The sequence below is a fragment of the Pseudorasbora parva genome, chromosome 2, assembly GCF_024679245.1.
Source record: "Pseudorasbora parva isolate DD20220531a chromosome 2, ASM2467924v1, whole genome shotgun sequence".
Classification (NCBI taxonomy): Eukaryota; Metazoa; Chordata; class Actinopteri; order Cypriniformes; family Gobionidae; genus Pseudorasbora; species Pseudorasbora parva.
Window position 1 is genome coordinate 55,033,096 of NC_090173.1, and position 22,682 is coordinate 55,055,777.

The following is a 22,682-nucleotide window of genomic DNA, read 5'->3' on the forward strand; positions in this document are numbered from 1 at the left end:
AGTTCCCTGGAAACTTTTTAAATTATATAGAGCTCATAAAGAGCTGGATTGTCCTGACTAAAGAGAAGCGCCTGAAAACAACGAGGGGCGGGATGTCATGTGACCCTCCGCAGGAATTTACTGCATGTGAAGGGAAAAGGAGAAATGATGTGGAACAGTCAAACATCTGGTGTGCCATGATGTCCGTGTCTAAAGCCGTCTCTCTCTCGCTTTCTTCCCTATCAAACATCTACAAGCATTTTTCATTGTAATATTGATTTAATAGTTTAACAATATTAAACATTTAAATTTGTTATCATATACATAACTAGGGTTCTGGAATCGGTTACTTAAAGGGATAGTTCTTACCCTCAATCTTTCCTATAGGTGTGTATGACATTCTTCTTTCAGCCGAACACAACCGGAGTTATATTAATAAATGCCCTGGCTCTTCCAAGCTTTATAATGGCAGTGAATGGCAGCCCAAAATGTGAAAAAAAGCATCCATCCATTATAAAAGTGCTCCACACGGCCCTGGGGGTTAATAAAGGCACTCTGAAGGTCTTGTATAAGATAAATATCCATATTTAACACTTTATAAAGTTAAATATATAACTTCTACCGGACCGCCTAAGAAGGCCTTCATTAACCCGTGGATTACCTTTATAATGGATGGATGCCCTTTTTTGGGCTTCACATTTTGGGCTGCCATTCACTGCCATTGTAAAGCTTGGAAGAGCCAGGGTATTTATTAAGATAACTCCGACTGTATTCGTCTGAAAGAAGAATGTCATATACACCTAGGATGGCTTGAGGGGGAGTAAATCATGGGATAATTTTCCTTTTCATTTCAATTTTCATTCATCTTGTAGTACAATTAAAAACTTGATTCCCCTTGACGATTCCTTTGTGTGCATTTTAATATGACTTTAACCATTCATGCTCTGTTGTCTGTGTTGCACACACAGCCAAAATATCGCTCACAGAAAGCCGCCGCTCACAATGAAAACTGAATTGGGTTCTCTTCCGCGTCTTTTTGCTGCTAAACAGACAAATACACACAAAAAAATTAATATATTCTCAAAACACGTTGTTATGTCTTAAGTGAATGTAAACAGTTGATAAATAAAGCACGTGTGTATCAGTATATTGGATCTGTGCAGCTCTTAAAGTGACGGCAGCCTAATATCCCTGCTGCCGACTCTATAATAAAGTTAATCGAACAACACAATACAAAGCTGTTCTTGACTGAATAACTTTTTGAACTATATTTGTAAAGCATATTTTTATTTATAACGTTTTGCACTGAATACGTGCAAATCTTGAAACACTGTTTATTTAAATCGTATCTTTGTTCAGTTCTATTTATTAGTGTGATTGCTAAAGTGTTTCCTTGTCTTTAATAATGCTTGACATTTATTTTAGTTAGGCTAGTTATTTTTTTCTATGGTATTTTTAAACCATAGGCCGTTTCTTGTGTAAATGTTCTTTAGTCTGTTGATTTTTGTTCATGGTAATTGTGCTACATTTAAATCTTCTCAATAAGATTGATATCTACATTTTATTTTATTTTATTTTATTTTTACCTTATTGGTATCGGAATGAGGAATCGATACGAATCAGAATGGTTAAAATTCAAATGATACCCAACCCTAGTATATATAACACAGTTTTTAAACTAATGTTTAGCTTTTATAACATTTTTCCCCCCATTCATTTCTCTTTTGATTCATATACTATCTTTCAGAGCTCACAATGAATAGTCAATATCTTAAAAACTGTTCTTCCAAATGATAAAAAGAGTGGATTAAAGAGGGTTTCAAAGGGCATGTTATACTATTTATGTTACTGGTTGATGAATGTGACATTACAATGTTATTATCATGATTTGGGGCTTTGTAAGGTTTCTTAATCTCTGCCCTTGTCTAGCAGGTTTAGTTCAAACCCAGTTGAATCTCAGTCAGCGCTCTCCATCCCTGGACATCATTTGCCGTCTCTCTTTGTTCCTCACTGTGTTTTTTCCTCCAGGCGGAGGCACACAGGAGGCCGCCCATCTCCTCTGATGATAGTGACTTTGAGGCTCGCTTCAACAGCTGGAACCTGGGGGTAAAGTTGGATGTTTTTCTTTTCTTTTTTTTCCAATCTACCCATTCTTTTAAAATTCAGTTTTCCTTTACCATGTATTTCCATATATGACTTTGTTGCTATGATGACAGTAACCATTTCATGTGAGCTGAGCCAAAAAATAATTGATTTGGAGACCTTCAATGATACTTTTAGCATTGATGACAGTGGAAACACAATTTGCCTAATGGTGTGAAACAATGCTAATTCACCAATCAGGCAAATTCAGCTGTCGTGCCACTTCAGCGTGCAGTATTTCATCAAATAAGCCTTATTCACCTGCACAGCGGTGTGCCACATGCATTTAAATGAGGTCATTGGCATTCAATTCAGTGCACACACATGCTTTGCTATGTAAATTAGGCTTATTATAGAATTTGCACCAAAATCAGCGCTATATTTGTCCCGCACCATTAGCCTTGCACTATTAAAAAAGGCCATTTGGTGAATTTTGTCCACAAGACAATAACAACAGCAGTAATTCATCAACTGATCATGAAATTATGGAGAACAGTTTCAGGTTTCAGATTCAGGTATCTGGATCACAGTGCACTGATGCTGTACAGTCTCAGTAAAGTGCACCCTTCACAACTTGCCACACACAAGCACCCTAAGAAATCATGCATGCTCATTTTGGGGGTGCATTTGCATTATTACCTGATTTGCTTAATTCATTTGCTAAATCAACGCAGGCGGTGAGTGCAGATATCGTATTTCCTGGAAAATAAGATACACACCGGTATAAATTGCATTGTTAGGAGAAAATCACAAGTCAAAACACAGATAAGTCGCATTGGTGTACGTCACATTTTATTATTACAGTCGAATATAATGTAAAATATTGATACGTTTACAAGCAATTATAAATCACCTCACTCCAAAAATCCTTTAAATTCAACCGGATTTAGAACCAAACAGGAATGAACAATATACTGTAAGTATAACACTAACTTAAATGATTGTATTTTATTATGTGACCCTGGACCCATGGTTTGTTTGGATACAACTATTTAAAAAATCTTTTACATTTATGCATTTATATAGATGCTTTTATCCAACAACTTACAGCTAAGGATATTGAGAAAATCCCCTTTAAAGTTGTCCAACGGAAGTCCTTAGCAATGCATATTACTATTAATAATAATACAGTTTTGATATATTTACGATAGGAAATGTACAAAATATCTTCATGGAACATGATCTCAATATCCTAATGATTTTTGGCATAAAAGAAAAATGAATCATTTAAACCCATACAATGTATTGTTGGCTATTGCCACAGATGTATGACGCATGACTGGTTTTGAGCTCCAGAGTCACATATGGCAATTTTTCCTTGATGTATCAAAATTGGTATCAAATATCAGTATTTTTTAAAGGTATCATATCAAAATTAGAAATTGAATTTTCGTGACAACACTACTTTGGAATGTAAATCGCAGCATGTTTCAGATTATGGAAAAAAGCCCCACAATTTTTATATATTCCAGAAAATGACAATATCAGTGTCCATGGTTCACTTTTAGCACATCCTGGGTTTGAGTTCTTGGTTGACCCTTCAAATTAAAAAAAGCAAAAGAATCGCATTGTTTGCCGCGGATGACTACACCATGTGGGAGGAAAAATGTGCTGCAGTGATTGCTCAACACGTTGGCATGCTGAGTTCTTGGGTTCAAAGCGTTTGAAGCTTTATAGGACTGTTTTGGGCTCCAGATTTTCTCAATAGCCACTTCTGACTTCCCAGCAAATTGCGAAACCTTCCGAGTGCTTGTTTCATCACAAAGTTTATGCAGAAAAACAAGAGTCTGAACTTTGCTCTTATCAGAGAGTGGAGTGTCGAGATAAGTATGAGCGCTTGCGGGCGGGTTTTCAGCGGCTCCGGGCCCCTGTTCTGTGGGCACTGATGCTGGACTAATCAACAGCTGCATCATGTGTGGACGTGAAGCGCAGCACCGCCTCGCTCTGCCTGGAAACCTCTGCGATAACACGCTGCTGTCGTCCAGCGCTGTTCAGAGCAGCGTCACACTCATGCTTGAGCCCTTTTAATTGGGTCAAAGTTATTCCATTGATTCTTCATCATTCCTTCCTTGCTTTTTTCCCCCTTTTTTATGCACATTTTGCATCAAAAAATGAGTGATGGAAACTAGGGATGGGCATTTTTCCAAAAAAATATTGTTTTCGAACAAACATATGATTAGGCAATATGCACAACAAGCTTTCATGATAGCTTAAGGTTTTCTTTCAGTTCAAAGCATTAAAGGGATAGTTCACCTAAAAATGAAAATTAGCCCATGATTTACTCCCCCTCAAGCCATCCTAGATGTGACTTTCTTCTTTCAGACGGACACAATCAGAGTTTGATTGTGGCTCTTCCAAGCTTTATAATGCATTGACTTGATGGTTCGTTTTTGAAGTCCACAAAAGTGCATCTATCCATCATATAACTGCTCCACACAGCTCCGGGGGTTAATAACGGCCTTCTGAAGCGAAGTGGCGCGTTTGTATAAGAAAATTATCTACATTTAACACTTTATAGACTTTATAGAAAAAAGATCTTCTTACTTAGTATTTTTGTCTTGTTTCTAGTCTAAATATCTAAACATTCTTAAGTCAAGATGCATTTACTATATCGAACAACAAAATCTAAATGAAGTGAGTTTTTGCTTAAAACAAGCTAAATTATCTGCCAATGAGGTAAGAAACAAAATCTTGTTTCTGATTGAAATCTTGTTTCTTGTTTCTGTCCCAAACATAAATAAGATTATTTTTATTACCGCATTGGCAGATAATTTAAAGGGATCCCCTGGTGTTGAGACTTGTATGGCTTAATGTAACATAAATGATGTCTCTTACTGAATTATGTAGTAGAAAACCCATGAAAGATCTACGTTATTTTAAAAATCGATTTTATATTTGGACCATGGGCGGCGCCATTTTGTTTGCGTTCTAGGTTGATGACGTAGAATGGTTGAACTCCTCAATCAGCTGGCATTACCCGTAGCTATTTTTACCACAACGCAACTCGAAAATTGTTTCAGAGTTAAACAAAACCAATGAATTCCTTTGTAATTATACTTAAAACACACTCAAACATACATGTGCACACAAACTCACCTACACAAGTCACAAACAGATCGGCGGGCACACACACCTGACAGACTGCGCTGTTTCAATCGAGATGTTGGGCTGCTCAGTCTCCACGACAGGGGCTGAATCTGAAATCGACCCTATACCCTTAAATAGGGCATTATTTGAAGGGACGGACATTTGTAGTGTTGTCCGACACCATAGTGGACATGTTCGAGTGCAGTCATTCAGTCTCACGTTCCACCGCAATAACGAGTGTACAGCCGATTTACAAACAGCTGTCCGACTTCACGGACTCAAACATACATGTGCACACAAACTCTCTCTCTCACACAGACTCACACACACCCCAACAGATCGGCGCGAACACACACACACACACACACACACACACACACACACACCCCAACAGATCGGCGCGAACACACACACACCCCAACAGATCGGCGCGAACACACACACACACGCACGCACTGCGTGCGCGCATACATAACCCTCAATCTATTCCCTGTGTTGATATCCTAGATAGACTGTTGATAGTAGATTAACTGTAATGCCTAATGTGACCAGCAGAGGGAAATATCTAGGTAGGACGAGGGGATAAAGTAACGTGAGGAAGAGAGGCAGGATGTTTTGGTGATGATGCATGCGATTGAGACAGAGCAGTCTGTCGCTGACCTAGGTGTGTGCGCGCCCGCCGATCTGTTTGTGACTTGTGTAGGTGAGTTTGTGTGCACATGTATGTTTGAGTGTGTTTTAAGTACAATTACAAAGCAATTCATTTGTTTTGTTTAACTCTGAAACAATTTTCGAGTTGCGTTGTGGTAAAAATAGCTACGGGTAATGCCAGCTGATTGAGGAGTTCAACCATTCTACGTCATCAACCTAGAACGCAAACAAAATGGCGCCGCCCATGGTCCAAATATAAAATCGATTTTTTAAATAACGTAGATCTTTCATGGGTTTTCTACCACATAATTCAGTAAGAGACATCATTTATGTTATATTAAGCCATACAAGTCTCAACACCATGGGATCCCTTTAACTTGTTTTAAGCAAAAAATTCACTTCATTTAGATTTTGTTCTCCAGAAAACAAGCATAAATATCTTATGTCATTTTACTTATCTAGTAAATGCATCTTGATTTAAGAATGTTTTGATATTTGGACTGGAAACAAGAAAAATAATTCTAATTAAGAAAAAAGAAGCATTTTTTTAGTCTACAAAGTTATAAATATGGATATTTTTCTTACAAAAAAAAGTATTTTCCCAACAGGCATTTTACTAGCCCAAGCTCTGAAACCACTGGAATCTCGAAGTTTATGAATCAAAGTCAAATCTATACTTACTTTTGTGCTCCCTAAAAAAATAGATTCGAGACTCAAACCCTTCCCATTATAAAATTAAACAATGAAAGTGGGACTTTGAAGGAGCTTGGTTATTACATTTGACATTAAATTCTAAGCCAAAAGAAGACGACCATTCTTTGCCGCAAAGTAGCATAAAAATAACGATTGCAAATAAAATAGATGTTGGGCTGGCAGTACCAACACTTCAACTTCAGATGTTCTGACCCCTCAGAGAGCTGAGAAGAACTGAGGGAGATAAGTGCTTAATTGTCTTGGAAAAAAGGACATTTTATCTAAGTGTTATTATGAGCCCACTATTTCGATGAAATTGTTTTCCTGTACAGTAAACGTCAAACTTTTGGCATCATTATGAATAATGTTTCCGTCATGGTCCATCTTATGATGTGTTGAGACTTCTACAGTCTCATCAGAGGACAGACTCCTATTCCTTAAAGATTATGGGTTATGTTGACAAAAGACAAACTCACTATTTTTAAAAAGAGGCGGAAATGGCCTCGCTGCACACAATGCCTCTGTGGGCTTTAGGTCTGATTTCTGTAAACACAGCCAAGTGTAGAGAAGAGACTGTTTAAGTGACACTCTTTGAAGTCATTCCACATTGTTTATGACAAATAAAAGGAGGTCAGAGGTGGAGGGGACTTACCAAAAGAGGAGGAGAGTAAAGTTGTGTTGTATTGTTTTATTTTTACAGATAGAAAACCCCCGATATCTGCGTGAGAACCCCGTCCCTCTGTCTCCGGTAAGTGCTGACGGCATTGACAATCTCCACAAGTGCATTTACAAATGAATCATTTGAATTCGAGCAGATAAAGAACAAACACCAATAACACGAACAAATAGAAATAAAAGATCAAATCAAATCATCAGTGCATAAAGGTTTTAAGGTATTTAACAGCAGCTGATAGTTAATCGAAAGTGGTCTTTTTTGGTTCACCCAAAAAATGAAAATTAGTCCATGATTTACTCCCCCTCAAATCATCCTTGGTGTATATTACATTCTTCTTTTAGATGAACACAATCAGAGTTATATTAAAATCCAAGCTTTATAATGGCCGTGAATGTCAGCCCAAGTTTTGAAACCCCAAAAATGCATCCTTCCATTATAAAAGTAACCTAGGGGTTAATAAAGGCCTTCTAAAGCAAAATATATTATAAAGTAAAATATCTAGCTTCCATATTCAACTTACAAAAAAGTAGTGTAGCGTAAGCGTTTTGAACTGCGAGAGTTGTTACACTTTCTGCGTAAGTTAAATATGAAAGGTGATCCGCCAGAAGCTAGATATTTTAGTTTATAGCATGTTAAATATTGACATTTTCTCACACAAGCCCATCAATTCACTTTTGAAGCCGTGTGGAGCACTTTTATAATGGATGGATGCATTTTTTGGGCTTCAAGTTTTGTACTGCCATAATAAAGCTTGGAAGAGTCAGGACATTTTTTTATATCCTACACCTCGGATGGCTTGAGGTTGAGTAAATTATGGGATAATTAAAATGTTTGTGTTAACTATCCCTTTAATTATTGCGTACTACAAAAACTGCCACTACATTGGCCAACTACAGCAAGGGATTGAAATAAAATAAAGAAAAATAGAAAAATGCTAAAATTCATGCATGTAGTCACTTAAAATGAAGACACATTTTATCAAAACGCAAACCTAATGAAAAAGTGATCAGAAAGGTTCATCTTTCTTGAGGTCTTCATTCTAATATTTCTAATATTTCAATTCTGTAAACTATAAAACTGATCTGCCAACATTGTCGCTGTATGATAAATTAAAATAAGCTGCTAACATCACTGTTTTCTCCAGAACGACTGTACAGCCAAATCTAATTTAGTTGCAATATTGTCTTGTTTAACACTGTGAAGCTGCTTTGACACAATCGTAATTGTAAAAGCGCTATATAAATAAAGTTGATTGATTGATTGATTGATAATATTTGGTGCTTGCATAACTGTAGAATTGTTATTGTAACTTTTTTTTAAATCATTTTAGGCCCCGTCCACACGGAGATGCGTTTAGCTGTATACGTATAAATTTTGTACCGTATCAGCGTTTCGTCCACACGGATCCGGCGTTTTAAAAGCATCAATCCGATATTTTCTGAAACCGGGTCCCAAAGTGGGTAAATCTGAAAATGATCATCTTCCGTTTTCGTGTGTACAGCGAATCCGTATATTTTCTGAAACTTACTATGTCCGGCACGGTGAAGAATTAAGGGATACAACTACGGGCACTGGGCATGCGCACATCAATATCGCCTCATTTTATTAATGTATCTGCATTATTGTAAGGGTATGTTTTGGGTTGGGGTAGGTGTAGGCATTAATAAAACACATCTGTTAAGTAGCAAATGTATTTATTGTTATTTTATTGTGAGATTTTGCCTCACCTCCGACCACTGCTATACCCCTGCTAGCCACAACTCTTCTTCTCCATTTTTAGTGTATTTCTGTGGCAGAATTACAGCGCCACACACTGGCCTGGCATGCAAACTACATAGTCAGTTTTGGTAATCTCGTGTGGACACAGATATTTCTTGAAACGAGGGGAAAAAAAGATCGGATTGGGAAAGCGCTGGCTTCGTGTGGACGGGGCCTTAGTATCGACGTGTTACTAAAGTGCCAGTACTTTTGACATCTCAGTTTTTTTTCTTTTTTTTGTCTTTGTTTTTTTATATTAATAGATTTACAACAAATCAAGTCTTGGGAAAAACAGCACTGTTTTTGATGAAGCCGCCCCAGTGAAAGCCGATAAAGAGGTAGGAACTGGTCCAGCCCCCTATAGTTCAACAAAAAATTTAAATAAATAAAAATTCAATGAATTAGACGGTCTCATTGCACGGAAAAGCTAAACGTCTTCATTTCTTCACAAAAGAAAGACATCCCTGCGGGGTTTGGGACGACATGATTAAATGATGACACAATTTTCACTTAACCAGTGACAGTTTGCTTCGGTGCTGCTGTCTTGTTGAGGTTTGTTATCCGGCACACTTTTCCACTTCTTAAGTAAATGCTGTATGATGGCTGGTTGCTTTTAATAAACTCAAAAAAGCGATGCTGGATGACAGCTGCACACACCTTACCAAAGCCAGCCTCTCTGAGTTTCCCTTGTTTAGGGACACCGACTTCTCCTAAGAGCTTTGCAAACCCTGTTTGTGATGACAGTTTCCCCCTGTATGTGGGTTTAAGCTGAAAATCCCATAGAACAAGCTTCTCTTTGATGTCAGTTGACTGGTATTGTTGAATATACTGAGCGTGACCTGCTGTAATCACACTTCCTCTGGGAAGAGCAGTGCTCAATTAGGTCAACTTCAGTCATCCAGCATCATCAGCCCTCGTCTTCACTAGAATACAGCCATTTCGCAAATAACCAAACACTCTTTTGAAACGGCCCTCAAGTCTCCAAGGCTGCCGTTTCAAAGATAAAGCCGGCACAGTTACTCCACACACTTTTAAGCGAAGAGATTCCTAGATTAGCAAAAACATTGTTTTACTGTAAGCAGAGTAAATGGCGCCTGCGTTGGGCTGTGGAGCGTGGTAATTAATAACAGGTGGCAGCAATGGCTGGCCAAGAGGACCGCTTGAGTTAATGTCAAGGCTGAAGAAACGTTCCCAGGTAATGGGGTGAAGGGTGAGTCAAACGTACCTCAGGAACTGCTAGGCTTTGATGAAGGGAAATGGTGCATGAGTTGCCCTCCGCTGCCCCTGATTGAAATGACTGCAGGGAAAAACAAAGCTCATTACCGACACTGCTCTCGCTGTGCGTTCTTGTGCCTCAGCACTCTTTCTTTGTGATCTGAAATTAGGGGTTCTATTTTTTTTTTTTCTGAAAACTGTCAGTAAACTCGTTTTGCTTCATTGTTGTGGTAGGGGACATATTATGAAAAACTGTAAAAACAGCATTAGAGCAGACTGGAGTAGACTTGACTGAATTCATAGTCATGTTTCTATTGATACTCAAGTCTGTCCTACTCAGGTAAGAGTGTACCCCACAACAGTAATGTGGGGCCCTCGGCGATCTTTGCCCATAAAGGGGTTAAAGCAAAAATAACTAGGCTGTATTGTGATATCATTATCATGAAATTAAATTACTTATATAAGATTTTGATCATATCGCCCACCTTTACGTGTCCGCTTGTAAAGCATGGAAAACAAAGTTTTATTCAAATTCTAAAAAATCATATTATTATTCACTGATCAGGGATAACATTATGACTATTGTTTTGGGTCCCCTTTTGCTGTCAAAACAGCCCTGACCCGTCGAGCCATGGACTCCACTAGACTCCTGAAAGTGTGGTGTGCTATCTGGCACCAATATGCTAGCAGCGGATCCTTTAAGTCCTGTAAGTTGTGAGGTGGGGCCTCCATGGATCGGACTTGTTTGTTCAGAACATCCCACAGATGTTCGATTGGATTGAGGTCTGGGGAATTTGGAGGCCAAGTCAACACCTCATACTCGTTGTTGTGCTCCTCAAACCATTCCTGAAGCATTTGTGCTTTGTGGCAGGAGCATTATCTGCTGAAAGAGCCACAGCCACCAGGGAATACAATTTCCATGAAAGGGTGTACATGGTCTGCAACAATGCTTAGGCAAGGGGTGTGTGTCAAAGTAACATCCACATGGATGGCAGGACACAAGGTTTCCCAGCAGAGCATCTCCAAAACTGCAGCTCTTGTGGGCTGTTCCCGGTCTGCAGTGGTCAGTCTCTATCAAAAGTGCTCCAAGGAAGGAACAGTGGAGAACCAAAGACCTGGTCATGAGAGCCAAGGCTCATTGATGCACGTGAGGCACAAGAGCGCTCCCTTTATCATCAATAAAAGCTGTCACTCATTCATAACGATCCAACAAAGTTCTGTTATATTTATCAGTGAAGCTGACTACAAAATGAATCTCTTATTTATACATCATTTCTACACTTTGTTAGAGAGGAATTGTGAGCATGCAGAACTAAATTTAAACATTGATCAATAATAAAAAAGCACAAAATGTCAACTTGTACAAGGTATAAAGAACACTCACATTCACTCGTCTGAACAGTAATTATAGTATATTAATGGGCTATACCAAAAATGCCTTTACTGTTACTGCTCTCATAAATATGATTGCTTGTGTTGTAGATTTTAAAATGCGCATGCTCCCACCTGAAGTTAATGAAGTTTAACAAGACATTTCTCAAAATGTGCTAAATGGAAGCGGGACATTCTTACACTTACAGATAGGGATATGCGCTAAACGCTTTCCATGTGTGTTTTGTACATATAGATTGTTTGTTTTGTATTTACTACCGCAAAGCGACGTGACTGACTGATTGTTTCCTGAGCACAGAATGCAAACTTGACTAAACCATAATCAAAGTTTATCTTCCTTGTTGATAATAATTGATTTTATCGATTAGTTGTTGCACCTCTAATGAATACACTGGGCCAAGTATGAGCAATGTGAAACGTGAAGCAAAAAACCCAGCGCGTAGCCAGATCTTCAGACTGACGGCAGAAGGCCTGGACTCCATCGCAGCTTTCATTGGCCAAGGATTGCCAGAGAGAACGGAGGGGTATCCTAATCAGGCCAATGTGCCTACAATACCAGACCATGCATCTAATAAATAATTCAAGAATGTTTTACTGCAACAGTGGCTACAAAAACTTCCCATTCTTTTGAAAATCCAGCGCTTTGTTTCCAGGCGGACCGTTAAAGAACGTGACACACGCCTCCCGAACATCCTGTAGAACTCAACCAATGAGATGAGGACTGTGACTCTTCCATAGTGTTTCCCATTATGTGCGCCTTATGAGACGTCCAGCCAGCGGTCTGTGAGCCTGGGGTTTTATGTGTGACAATCACATTTTGCTTACACATTTAGTTTTTTTGCATTATCACATTTCAGTTCTCTTATTTTCCTTCATAGAGCAAAGACAGTGATTTGATTGAGATGTCATCAGTGTGACTGGGGAAGCTGAGGAAGTGTTTATCCAAACACTGAACAGTCACCCAGATTTTGACTCTCAAAATAGCTGGAATCACAGACTCAACCCTCAGTGTGGCGCTAAAACGTAGCAGACGTTTTGTGAAAATACTCCCTAAGGAAATGTGTGAAACCAATGCTGGGCAAAGAAAAGACAGAACAGCTGCTCTCGTCTTCTTCTTCACACCATCTTTATCTCTCCTCCTCCCACCCTTCCATCTCTTCTACTCTTCAAAAAGCACAGCGTCTCTGTGAGTTTAGCGCGAGTAAAAGCACCAATGTCATTCGCTTGACTGATTCCAGGGAATCTGAAAACCCGGAGGTGTGCGCCTGCCCGCCGCACCCTTTCAGACGAGAGTTTCAGAACGCCACTGATGTAGTTTGACAAACTTTTCTAAAAGCACCAATTGAAGCTTCAAAAAAAAAAAAGACAAGAAAAGAAAAAAGTGCCGCCCACGTTTGCATCTGTGCTGCCGAGATGTGTTTGACTGCGTGGCTTCAATCAGTGCAATCTCCTCCTCTGACAGGTCTCCTGTGGTCTCTGAGATTGCACAAGAAGAATCGTACGCAAAGCGGGAGGCGGGGGCCTGTTTCTCAGGGTTGAGTGGAAGTAGGGCAGGTGACGGTAGCAAAATGTGTGTTTTGCTCTTGTGAGATCCGTTCCAGCCGCCAGATAATGCTGTCGTGAGACCAACTTCTGAGTTTGGTTTCTATAAATTGTGCCTGGACATTGATTTTAGTGATTGTTCATGAAGCCTGTCTGACTGCTTTATTGTAAAATATGTTGTCTTCTGGAGTTTCTAAACTACAGCTCGAACAGGGGCATTTCCCCAACAATGGGTTGAGTAATATAAAATAATTCAGTACAAAATATGACATTTAATAGGTGTGTAAATCATTCTTTTTTGTAAAGTGACACTGTCCTACAGCGACACCAGCAGTTTCAGTTACAGTCAGCGGTTAAAGTATTACCGCCCATTGAGTTTTACCGCACCCTAGAGCGTTCTGTGGGTTTGGTGCGGGGTAATTGAGAATAAATGGGGAAAAGTCACATGATTGGCTTATTATAAACTTCACAAGATAAATCCCGCCTCTTTTATTTGTGCGCATTCCTGAAATTACTTGAAAACTGTTAGGGATATTTAGTGAGCAAATTAACTCTTTCCATGCCACCAGAGTTTTTGGTCATTTTAACAAAGATTTCATGGCCCCCAGAATATTTTGAACATGTAATATATCAAAAGAAAGAACAGAGCATCTGCTTTTAAACTGAATTGTTTTATTCTAGCTTCATGTATTCTTTTTATCAACACTTGGAAGTTTAATAAAAAAAGCTACATTTTTATTAGAAAATCATGTTTTTGTCAAAGACTACATCCAGAATGGATCCAGAATGGTCCATTAACTCCCCCAAAGCTTCATAGTCCTATAGCTCGTCCTGGGGCGACATTTCATTCAGTCACATTAGGCAGTTTTGATTGATTTGCTGTTTAATGTTGACGATTGCATTATTTATCATATGCATTTATTCACATATGCTCGTTTCTGCTTCTTTAGCTCTATTCTGATGGTAATTGTTTTCTCGTGGGGTCGTAAGGTATTTTCATCATTGACAGGGGCTAGTCTGTGATTTTATTGCCGTCTGAATCCAGAATGTCAGTGTTTTTCTCAAACCAGCCACATACAAATCCCCGGAAGATTTACCTACTGTTTTTTGACAAATCATCACAAAAGTCGTGTGACGATTTAACCAAGCCCACATCTCTGAGTTTTCAAGAAGAGATCACTTCAAAATTCACTGTTTATATCCTTTTTGACCCCTGCGGAACACCGTACGGCTGTGCTTCGCTGTTATTTGGATGCATTTTAAAGATCTAGCCTTTTATTACTGATATGCTGGCAAGTATTTACAAGAGCAATATATTTCATCACCACTCAAAAAAATGAAAAGAAGAAAAGCACGTAAACATTAGAAATGGGCCGTTATTATGGCAGCAATTATATATGTTAAAATAACCGCAGCATTAAGTTTACCTCATGTAAGAAGTGTATTTCCTCATGTATTTCCACTCATTTCCATGTGGAATAAAATGACATCCTTTATTTTGAGAAAAAATACAAGACAGACAACCATTTTAACTATAATGTGTGTCTATATATCTTCCTATTTTTAAGCAGATTTAAATAAATAATAATTAGGATATTATTGTCCTATTATTACATTAAATATGATTCTTATTATTCCAGGCATATGACATTTTAATTACAGCATACAATCATGCGAGCGACTGACCACGTGAGCAGTGTGTTCCCAGGTGCGCAGGATCACAAAACTCACTCCTCCACCATGAATGCACAAGTTTTATCCCTGAGGTGGCTAATTTATTTATCGGACATCCACGTGAGAAACAATTACCATCCGAACAGGGCTTTTGTCTTTTTTTTTTGTTCAGGAGATTCTGTAATCGTTTAGGAGATGCACAATAGCGTCCCCTACCGTATAATAGTGATGACATGGATAACCGTGAAAACTCATCAACGGCAGGGAAAGAGTTAAAGGTTCATCTTCGTGTCTGTGACCATCATGATACCTGTAGTGTTTACCAAGCTTTGATGAATGATGATCCAAAAGAGCGCAAATAAAATATACACTCAAACAATGACTTGTTGAATTTACTTAAATAAGCAGTGTCAAGTGGTTCCACGCAACTATATTGAGTCATTTTTTTACAAATAACAATTTAGATGTTACAGTTAGATGAACAAAAGAAATTCAAGTAAAGCTGACAAAATTTCTCTGAGTAAATACAAACCACTTGAATTTGTCACTGTTACATAATATTTATACGTGCAGTTTTCTTAATAATGTTATGTTATGTTATATTTATAAAAGTTTATTATGTTAGGTAAACACATTTATCGATTTAATTTACCTTACTCAATTTAATATTTACTCTTCAAGTGTAACATATTTTGAATGATTGAATGATAATGCCATATTGCACCCACGGGTGGGGCGCAGAGTTTAATTGGTTAAATAACAAGCATATTTTTAGAAACAAAATCCAAAATAACTTTTTGGATAAACTCAATTGAATTGAGGACAGGAATTTCATCCAATAAATATGAGCGCCCACAGCCTAAACACAGGCACCACTCTTCTGCATAATGGTAACCACAAAATTACAGAAACTCCTCTAAATGTCCTGCATAACTGAACAATAAACACTATTCAAAACTAACAACATCTTTCCCTTTATTGTAAAACACATAAAATAACACTTAAATCCCCAAATTTACTCTCCTAATGCAGCCCCTTGCAAAGCATGCTGGGAACTACAGATCCACTGCCCAGTTTGTTCGTTTTACTCAGCAATGTTAAGTTGACAGAACAAACTTATTCAGTAAAGCTGACAATACACATTTTTAGTAGAAACAACTCAGTAAATTTAAGTTAATGTAGTTACATGAGTTTTTTAAGTAATGTGAACAAGGATGGTTTGAGTGCAACTAGCAACAGTGAAAGTCCATTTTTTTGAGTGTAGATAATGTATAGATGTTATTAAAATAAATATAACTTACTTGATGAGAAATATACAAATATACTGATAAATAGGATAGAAGAGAATGCAAAATAGAATCAATGTATTGCTTTTTGTTTGTATTTTGACAGTGTAATTCATGTTTATAACCTGGAAAATGTGTCAACATTAATTGTACCCAGAACATGAATTTATATTGGATTAAAAAAACTAAAACTTTGCCTCCTCACTGCATTCTCAGCATTGTTGCAAGGCGTGCTAGAGCAGGCATTTGAAATCGTTTTTTAAAAGTATGTGCTCAGTTTTCTCGTTTTCCATTCTCATGCCATTTAATGTCCTGATGAAGCAACCGTAGTTGAAGAGAATCTTTAAGTCGCAGGCCACACAGCAACAGATCACAGTTGGCAATCCTGTATTTCCGTGCTTATAGGGATAGTTCACCTGAAAATGAAAATGACTCCATGATTTACTCACCCTCAGCTGAGCTGCCTCTGTCGCTATCTGACAGTGTCTGTGATGTGTTTTTTTTTTTTTTATGCAATATTTACCAGTAATTATTTAGGCTATTAGCTACTTAATTAATTACATTCATAAAAACAAAAAACATTTTTTTGAATTTTTTATTAGTATTTCATTTTTTATGAATGTTGTTTTCCCCCCACAAATTCTGGATTGTGTATTTTCTAGTATTTAAAAGAAGACATAAAATATTATTTTAATGTATCTTTTAATAATATAAAATCTAAGTTTTTTTGTCAAACAGCATGCTGCACAACTGAGCTTTATACTGCTAAAATTAAAACATGGAAGAAAACAAAAATGTATTACTTTAAAAAGTTGGTGTGAGTATTATTATTACATTGAGGCGTATCTTAACTCAGTACAACAACAGTAATATATTGGTCAAGTTAAACCAGACTTTTATTTTGACGGTTTGACGTGAAGAGCTTTGAGTTTCTGTGTGTTCATGATATGACGGTAGTTTTTCTCAAATGAAACGGTAAAATGCTGATGAAGAGACTCTCAGAGCGGCTCTGGAGATGAAGTTCATGCATTCACGGCCTTATATGAGTCCGTCACAAGCGCTTCAGTGTGTGCTTTAGTGTGAAGGACATGCAGGATTCATAATAGTCTTTTTGTGGTTTAATATTCACAGACACCAGTCTATATCACCAGGTGTGTTCTCAGTTACCGGAATTTGGCAGCGATTGATTTAATGTGAATCTGTACTCAGTAGTACTGTTGTAATTCAGTCGGTGCCCTTAAAAGGTACCCAACCCTATTACAAACGCATTTTGATATTCAGTGCAGCTTGCAAAAAGCATAAGAATAAGCAGAAAGTGGCGCTTAATGTTTGGCTATAAGGGACCTGCTGGAGAGCCAGGTAAGGAGGGGATCTGAAGGGACATGGTTGCTTATACATAGGAAAACTTTGGCCAAAGCATTAGACCATTTAAGAAGATTAATCATAATTGTATAAATTTAGGTGCTACAAGATTGATGCTGCTTGTGTAAATGTTGACATCAGCCAAACACCTGCAGCTGATGTGCTGTATATTATGCACTATAGCTTTTGAGATTCACTGTAGAAGAAGAAAATCAAGCTCCTCTCTCTCGAGTTGACGAAAGCCTCCTGGGCTGTTTTCATGTTTTTGATGTGTAAATAAATACATTGTTTACGTAGAGCACACGAGATGTCTTCATGGTTTGGGCTTGAATATGAAATGACACTACGGTATATACTAGGGCAGGGAGATATGTTAAAAATAGTTTCACAGTACTTTCTTCAATTCATATTTTATACAATTACATTGCGTTGTCTCTGTACTCAACCCGAGTACAGTTTCTTCTGCCTGTGTAATTTTGAGAACATCTAGCTGTTCATCAGTGTGTTCATTTCGTTTTTTTCTTTATCATGCTATATCTACATCAGGAATAGTCCATGTTATCGAATATAGCCAGTATCACCGTATACTGCAAGCCAAAGAATATTCAGGGATGGTCAAAATTGTAATAAATAAAAATTCATCACATTTATATAGTGCTTTTCTCAGCACTCAAAGTGCTTTACATAGAAGAGGGGAATCCTCAACCACCACCATTGTGCTGCATCCATCGGGATGATGAGACGGCAGCCATATTGTGCCAGAACGCTCACCGCACACCAGCTGATTGGTGGAGAGGAGACCGAGTGATGAAGCCAATCAGTGTATGGGGATTATTAGCTCTACTTTTTTCCGAAAGACATTTTTAATAACCACAGAGAGTCAGGACCTCAGTTGAACGTCTCCTCCTATGGACGGCGATTGTTACAGTATAGTGTCCCCATCAATATACTGGGGCATTATGGGCTCAGTGGTTCATATAGGTTGTCTACAAACCGAAAGGTTGGTGGTTCGATCCCCGGTTCCACCTGACCAAGTGTCGAAGTGTCCATGAGCAAGACACCTCACCCCAGCTGCTCCCGACGAGCTGGATGGCGCCTTGGAAAGCGAGCTGGAAACGCTTGATTGTTCGATGATCCTGCTTCAGAAGCTTGGCTATTTTAAGACTGCTGCATCCCTCTGCAATATATCTCACTATTTTTGACTTTTCTGAGCCTGTCAAGTCCTTCTTTTGACCCATTTTGCCAAAGGAAAGGAAGTTGCCTAATAATTATGCACACCTGATATAGGGTGTTGATGTCATTAGACCACACCCCTTCTAATTACAGAGATGCACATCAACTAATATGCTTAATTGGTAGTAGGCTTTCCAGCCTATACATCTTGGAGTAAGACAACATGCATAACGAGGAGATGTGGTCAAAATACTCATTTGCCTAATAATTCTGCACTCCCTGTATATATATATATATATATATATGGTTGTTTTTATGAATTCATTTGCCTAATAATTCTGCACTCCCTGTATATATATATATATATATATATGGTTGTTTTTATGAATTCATTTGCCTAATAATTCTGCACTCCCTGTATATATATATATATATATATATATATATATATATATATATATATATATATATATATATATATATATATATATATATATATATGGTTGTTTTTATGAATTCATTTGCCTATATATGTATATGTATATGTATATATATATATATATATATATATATATATATATATATATATATATATATATATATATTTGAATATTTCTTTCTTGAACTGCACTGTTTTTTTCATATTGTTGGTAATTTACATGTTAGCTTATTTTTAAAAACAAAGTAGATATTTAATTTTAAATTTACAATTAAAATTAAATATCTATATTGTAATTATAAAATTAAATGTAAAAAACAAACAAAAACACTTGTATCATGAAATAAGATTTTGGTCATCCCAAAAAGCAGGACAGGAACATCATGGCCAAGTTTTTTTTTTTGTGTGTTTTGTTTTACTAACAATACTTTTTTCGGTGGTATCAATTCAGTGTCTGTATCGAGGTGTTTTAGTCTGGTATCGAATTGAAGTCATAATTTTGGTATTGTGAGTTTGTATTCAAAGAGGAAGCTCAAGCCCAATGGAAAGACTTCCTAAACGTTTAATCAGCGATGATCAAGCATCAGTGTCCACTCCAGTTGAGTTGGGCTTTCCTGTCAGTCTGAGTCTGTTCAAACAGGCGAGTGTGTGTTCCTGTGGCCTAGAGACGTCTGCATCTCACTCTCACACTCCGGCCGTATAGTGCCCTGCAGCGGATCTGATAAGCCGGTAGATCGTGTCCCACGCTGATGGCAGCAGTTGAAAGCCCTGATCCGCAGTCAGCCAGAGGGCTGGGAGGCTCACACAAAAAAATCCTGCCCATGCCACATCAAAACATGTTTCCCAAAATACATGAGAAGAAAGACACCGCTCCAGGAATGACCAGCGGCCATAGTGACGAAAGTTTCACTTTGTGTTTGTGCGAGCGGAAGTGTGCACCTACACCTCTCCTCTGTCTGAATACGCTTGCGTTATTCGTGCGAGTTGGGCAACTTGAAGAGCCTGGGACGCGTGTCCTAACAGGTCGGTAAAGAAAAATGTTGAACTTTTGATCCCAAAAATCTTGAGGCACATTAAAAGCCTGCGGTTGCTCTAGGTGAGAGAAGTTAATTGGACTCCCTTGTTCAAAAACCTGTTCATTATTTTAAATTGGTCCTCAATGCACAGACAAAAATGTAATCATAAATTGTAATATGAACATGAACACTGAGCAAACTGCTGTCTCGAATGTACAAGGCAACTGTCATTATGTGTGTAGTTACATTTTTATCTTCCTCTATCTGCTGTTTCCTGTCCAGTTTTAATCATCTGTATCCTTCTGAACAGATGTGCTCTCTCCTAAATGTCTCACAGCGCACTACATGTGGTTTTGTGTTTGCTTTGAACTGTCTCTTTCAGTGAGTGATCTTAAAAACAAAAAGACTGGAGGTGTAGAGGAAACCGAACACTGTAATTTAGACATTTCTATAGTTTTGCTTTTTGTAAATTGGGCATATCATGAAAAGCATTTCCTTTGAAATGTTTACTTTTTTATCATTTTGATGTGCTGTGTAGACATTAGGGTTATACCTTTTTTGACTATTTTTCAAATAAAATATTTCCTGTATCATATATATCATTGAGATTGTTAACACATGAACATATCAGCATTTGTGTCGAGCTTGACCTGTCCTCATGAATGTCATTGTGCCAATCATTTACTTAAATAGCCCCATTTTCATTTTAATGGTCAGAGTGAAACACTTGATTATGTTTTTGGTGCAATTAACCATTTCATATGGATTACCATTTCTTGAACAGACTTCAAGAAAAACAAGGGAAAATAATATTGTTGCATCATTTGATCTGTTTTTCATTTGTAGGTTGAGTTGAGGACTAAAGTGTTAGAGGCCAAACATCAGGAGGATACACTGAGAATGCAGCAGAAGCATGATGCAGAGATTCAGAAGGTAAAGGACAGTTTGTGTCTCAAAACAACTGTTGTGTTAATCGATTGTTGAATATTTCTGAAAATACCCTGCCCAAAAATGAAAACTCTCTTAGTTACTCGCTAGTCCATATAATGTAATAACAATATGTACCAACGCAAGAAAAATAGAACCACAGTCCAAGTTTAAAATTCCAGCTCAGTTTGCTTAATGCATATTAAATGTCAAAATGTATTAAACGAAAAGAAAAACTGTCAAGGGTTTAATTATAGATATCAAAGTATTTTTTTTCAAGATATTTTAACATGTTTGCTGCATGGTTAACAAAAAAAAAACTTCTATATGCTACTCGAAAAAAAGATAAGTCACATATAGGCTACGTCGCATTTTTATGATTACATAAATAAATAAAGCAAATTGATTCCAAACATTATAAACACTATAGGTTATTTTAGTTCCCCCTCACTCCACAACGAATCCAAAGCCACAAACGAAACCGAAGCCCACCTCTCTCATTCGACACAAATCCAAATGTGTCCATATTTGCGTCATTGAACTATTTTTTGTTTATTATGTAAACTAGGCTGTGTACTTCACTTGCATTATCGACGCAAAACATCAACTCATCCGCTCTGTGAGGCGGTGGTCACGTTTGCATAGGCCGAATTATTTGAATTTGTGATTGGCCAAATTAAAATATTAAGTGTTTCTGTTCAGAGCGATAAAAAAAACTATTTTTGTGTCCGGTTTTTGGTAATGTTACTGTCAAAATTGTGTTTGTTTCGTTCCTTGAACCAGTTCATAGCCCTGATTCTAACATATTTCTCCTGAAACTTAACAACTGACATCTAGTATCTGCTCTGCGTCTTCCAAATCTACTTCATTCAGTCTCAGTGACATCACACCTTGAAATTCTGCTTCAATAAAGCCTATTAAAGGAACTAGGTTTACAGATGTTTGTGTGTCCCCACCCTTTATAAGCAGTAACATGATTCTTGGCAGACTGTTGTCTTTCATGGCGTCCCTAAAAGCCCAACGGCCTCTGGACCTCGTCCTCGACACTCTGTTACGACTGCAGGTGTCTGAAAGAGCTCTTTAAGGAGACGATGGGAAAAATTGTGCGTGTCCCTAAATGTTCCACGAACTTCCCTTTAACCTCCCTAACGCCCCCTCTTTCCCTCGCTCTCGGCTGCGAGCTTTCATCTTTCACAGGCGACCAGCTCACAGGATGATGAGCTTAGCAACAGAGTGCTCTTCTGATGGACAAAAAGCAGGATAAATAATCCACTGATGGGCTCACTGACTTTTCAGAGGGAGAAAATAATAACTTTTGGGAGGCATTTTTGGTTTGAATGAAGTTGCATCTGTGTTTGAAGGAAAGGCCATCTCTGAAATGGTCCTTTCGTCTCCGATGTCCAACCTCTCTTCACTGAGAACTGTTGTATTAGGCCTCACATCACCCCCAAACTCAGAGTACTCCTCTAAATAGGAGCTCTTGTTGCTGCTAATGCCTTATGAAGACTATTCTGGTGCTAGTGCTGTTGTTTGGCTCTGAAAGGCTCAGATGTGTGCCGTTCTGAGAATGTCAATATTTTCTCAGGTGCATCTTTCTTTGAAGACCCAATAAACAGCACACACACGCTGCGCAGAGCTGTCCAGTTGGTGGGCTCGCTTGAGTCCAGGGG

The 22,682-nt window shown here is 38.0% G+C and overlaps 1 protein-coding gene across 2 annotated transcripts in view; it reads left to right on the plus strand.

The window, feature by feature from the left end:
- The window catches only part of cep112 (centrosomal protein 112), a 299,282-nt gene that overhangs the window by 20,748 nt on the left and 255,852 nt on the right, over nucleotides 1-22,682 (plus strand). For both annotated transcript variants that reach the window (XM_067424733.1, XM_067424741.1), the window contains exons 6-9: nucleotides 2,008-2,085; nucleotides 7,253-7,300; nucleotides 9,250-9,324; nucleotides 20,932-21,018. In XM_067424733.1, coding sequence (XP_067280834.1) covers nucleotides 2,008-2,085; nucleotides 7,253-7,300; nucleotides 9,250-9,324; nucleotides 20,932-21,018 — 288 coding nt within the window. The remainder of the gene's footprint in view (nucleotides 1-2,007; nucleotides 2,086-7,252; nucleotides 7,301-9,249; nucleotides 9,325-20,931; nucleotides 21,019-22,682) is intronic.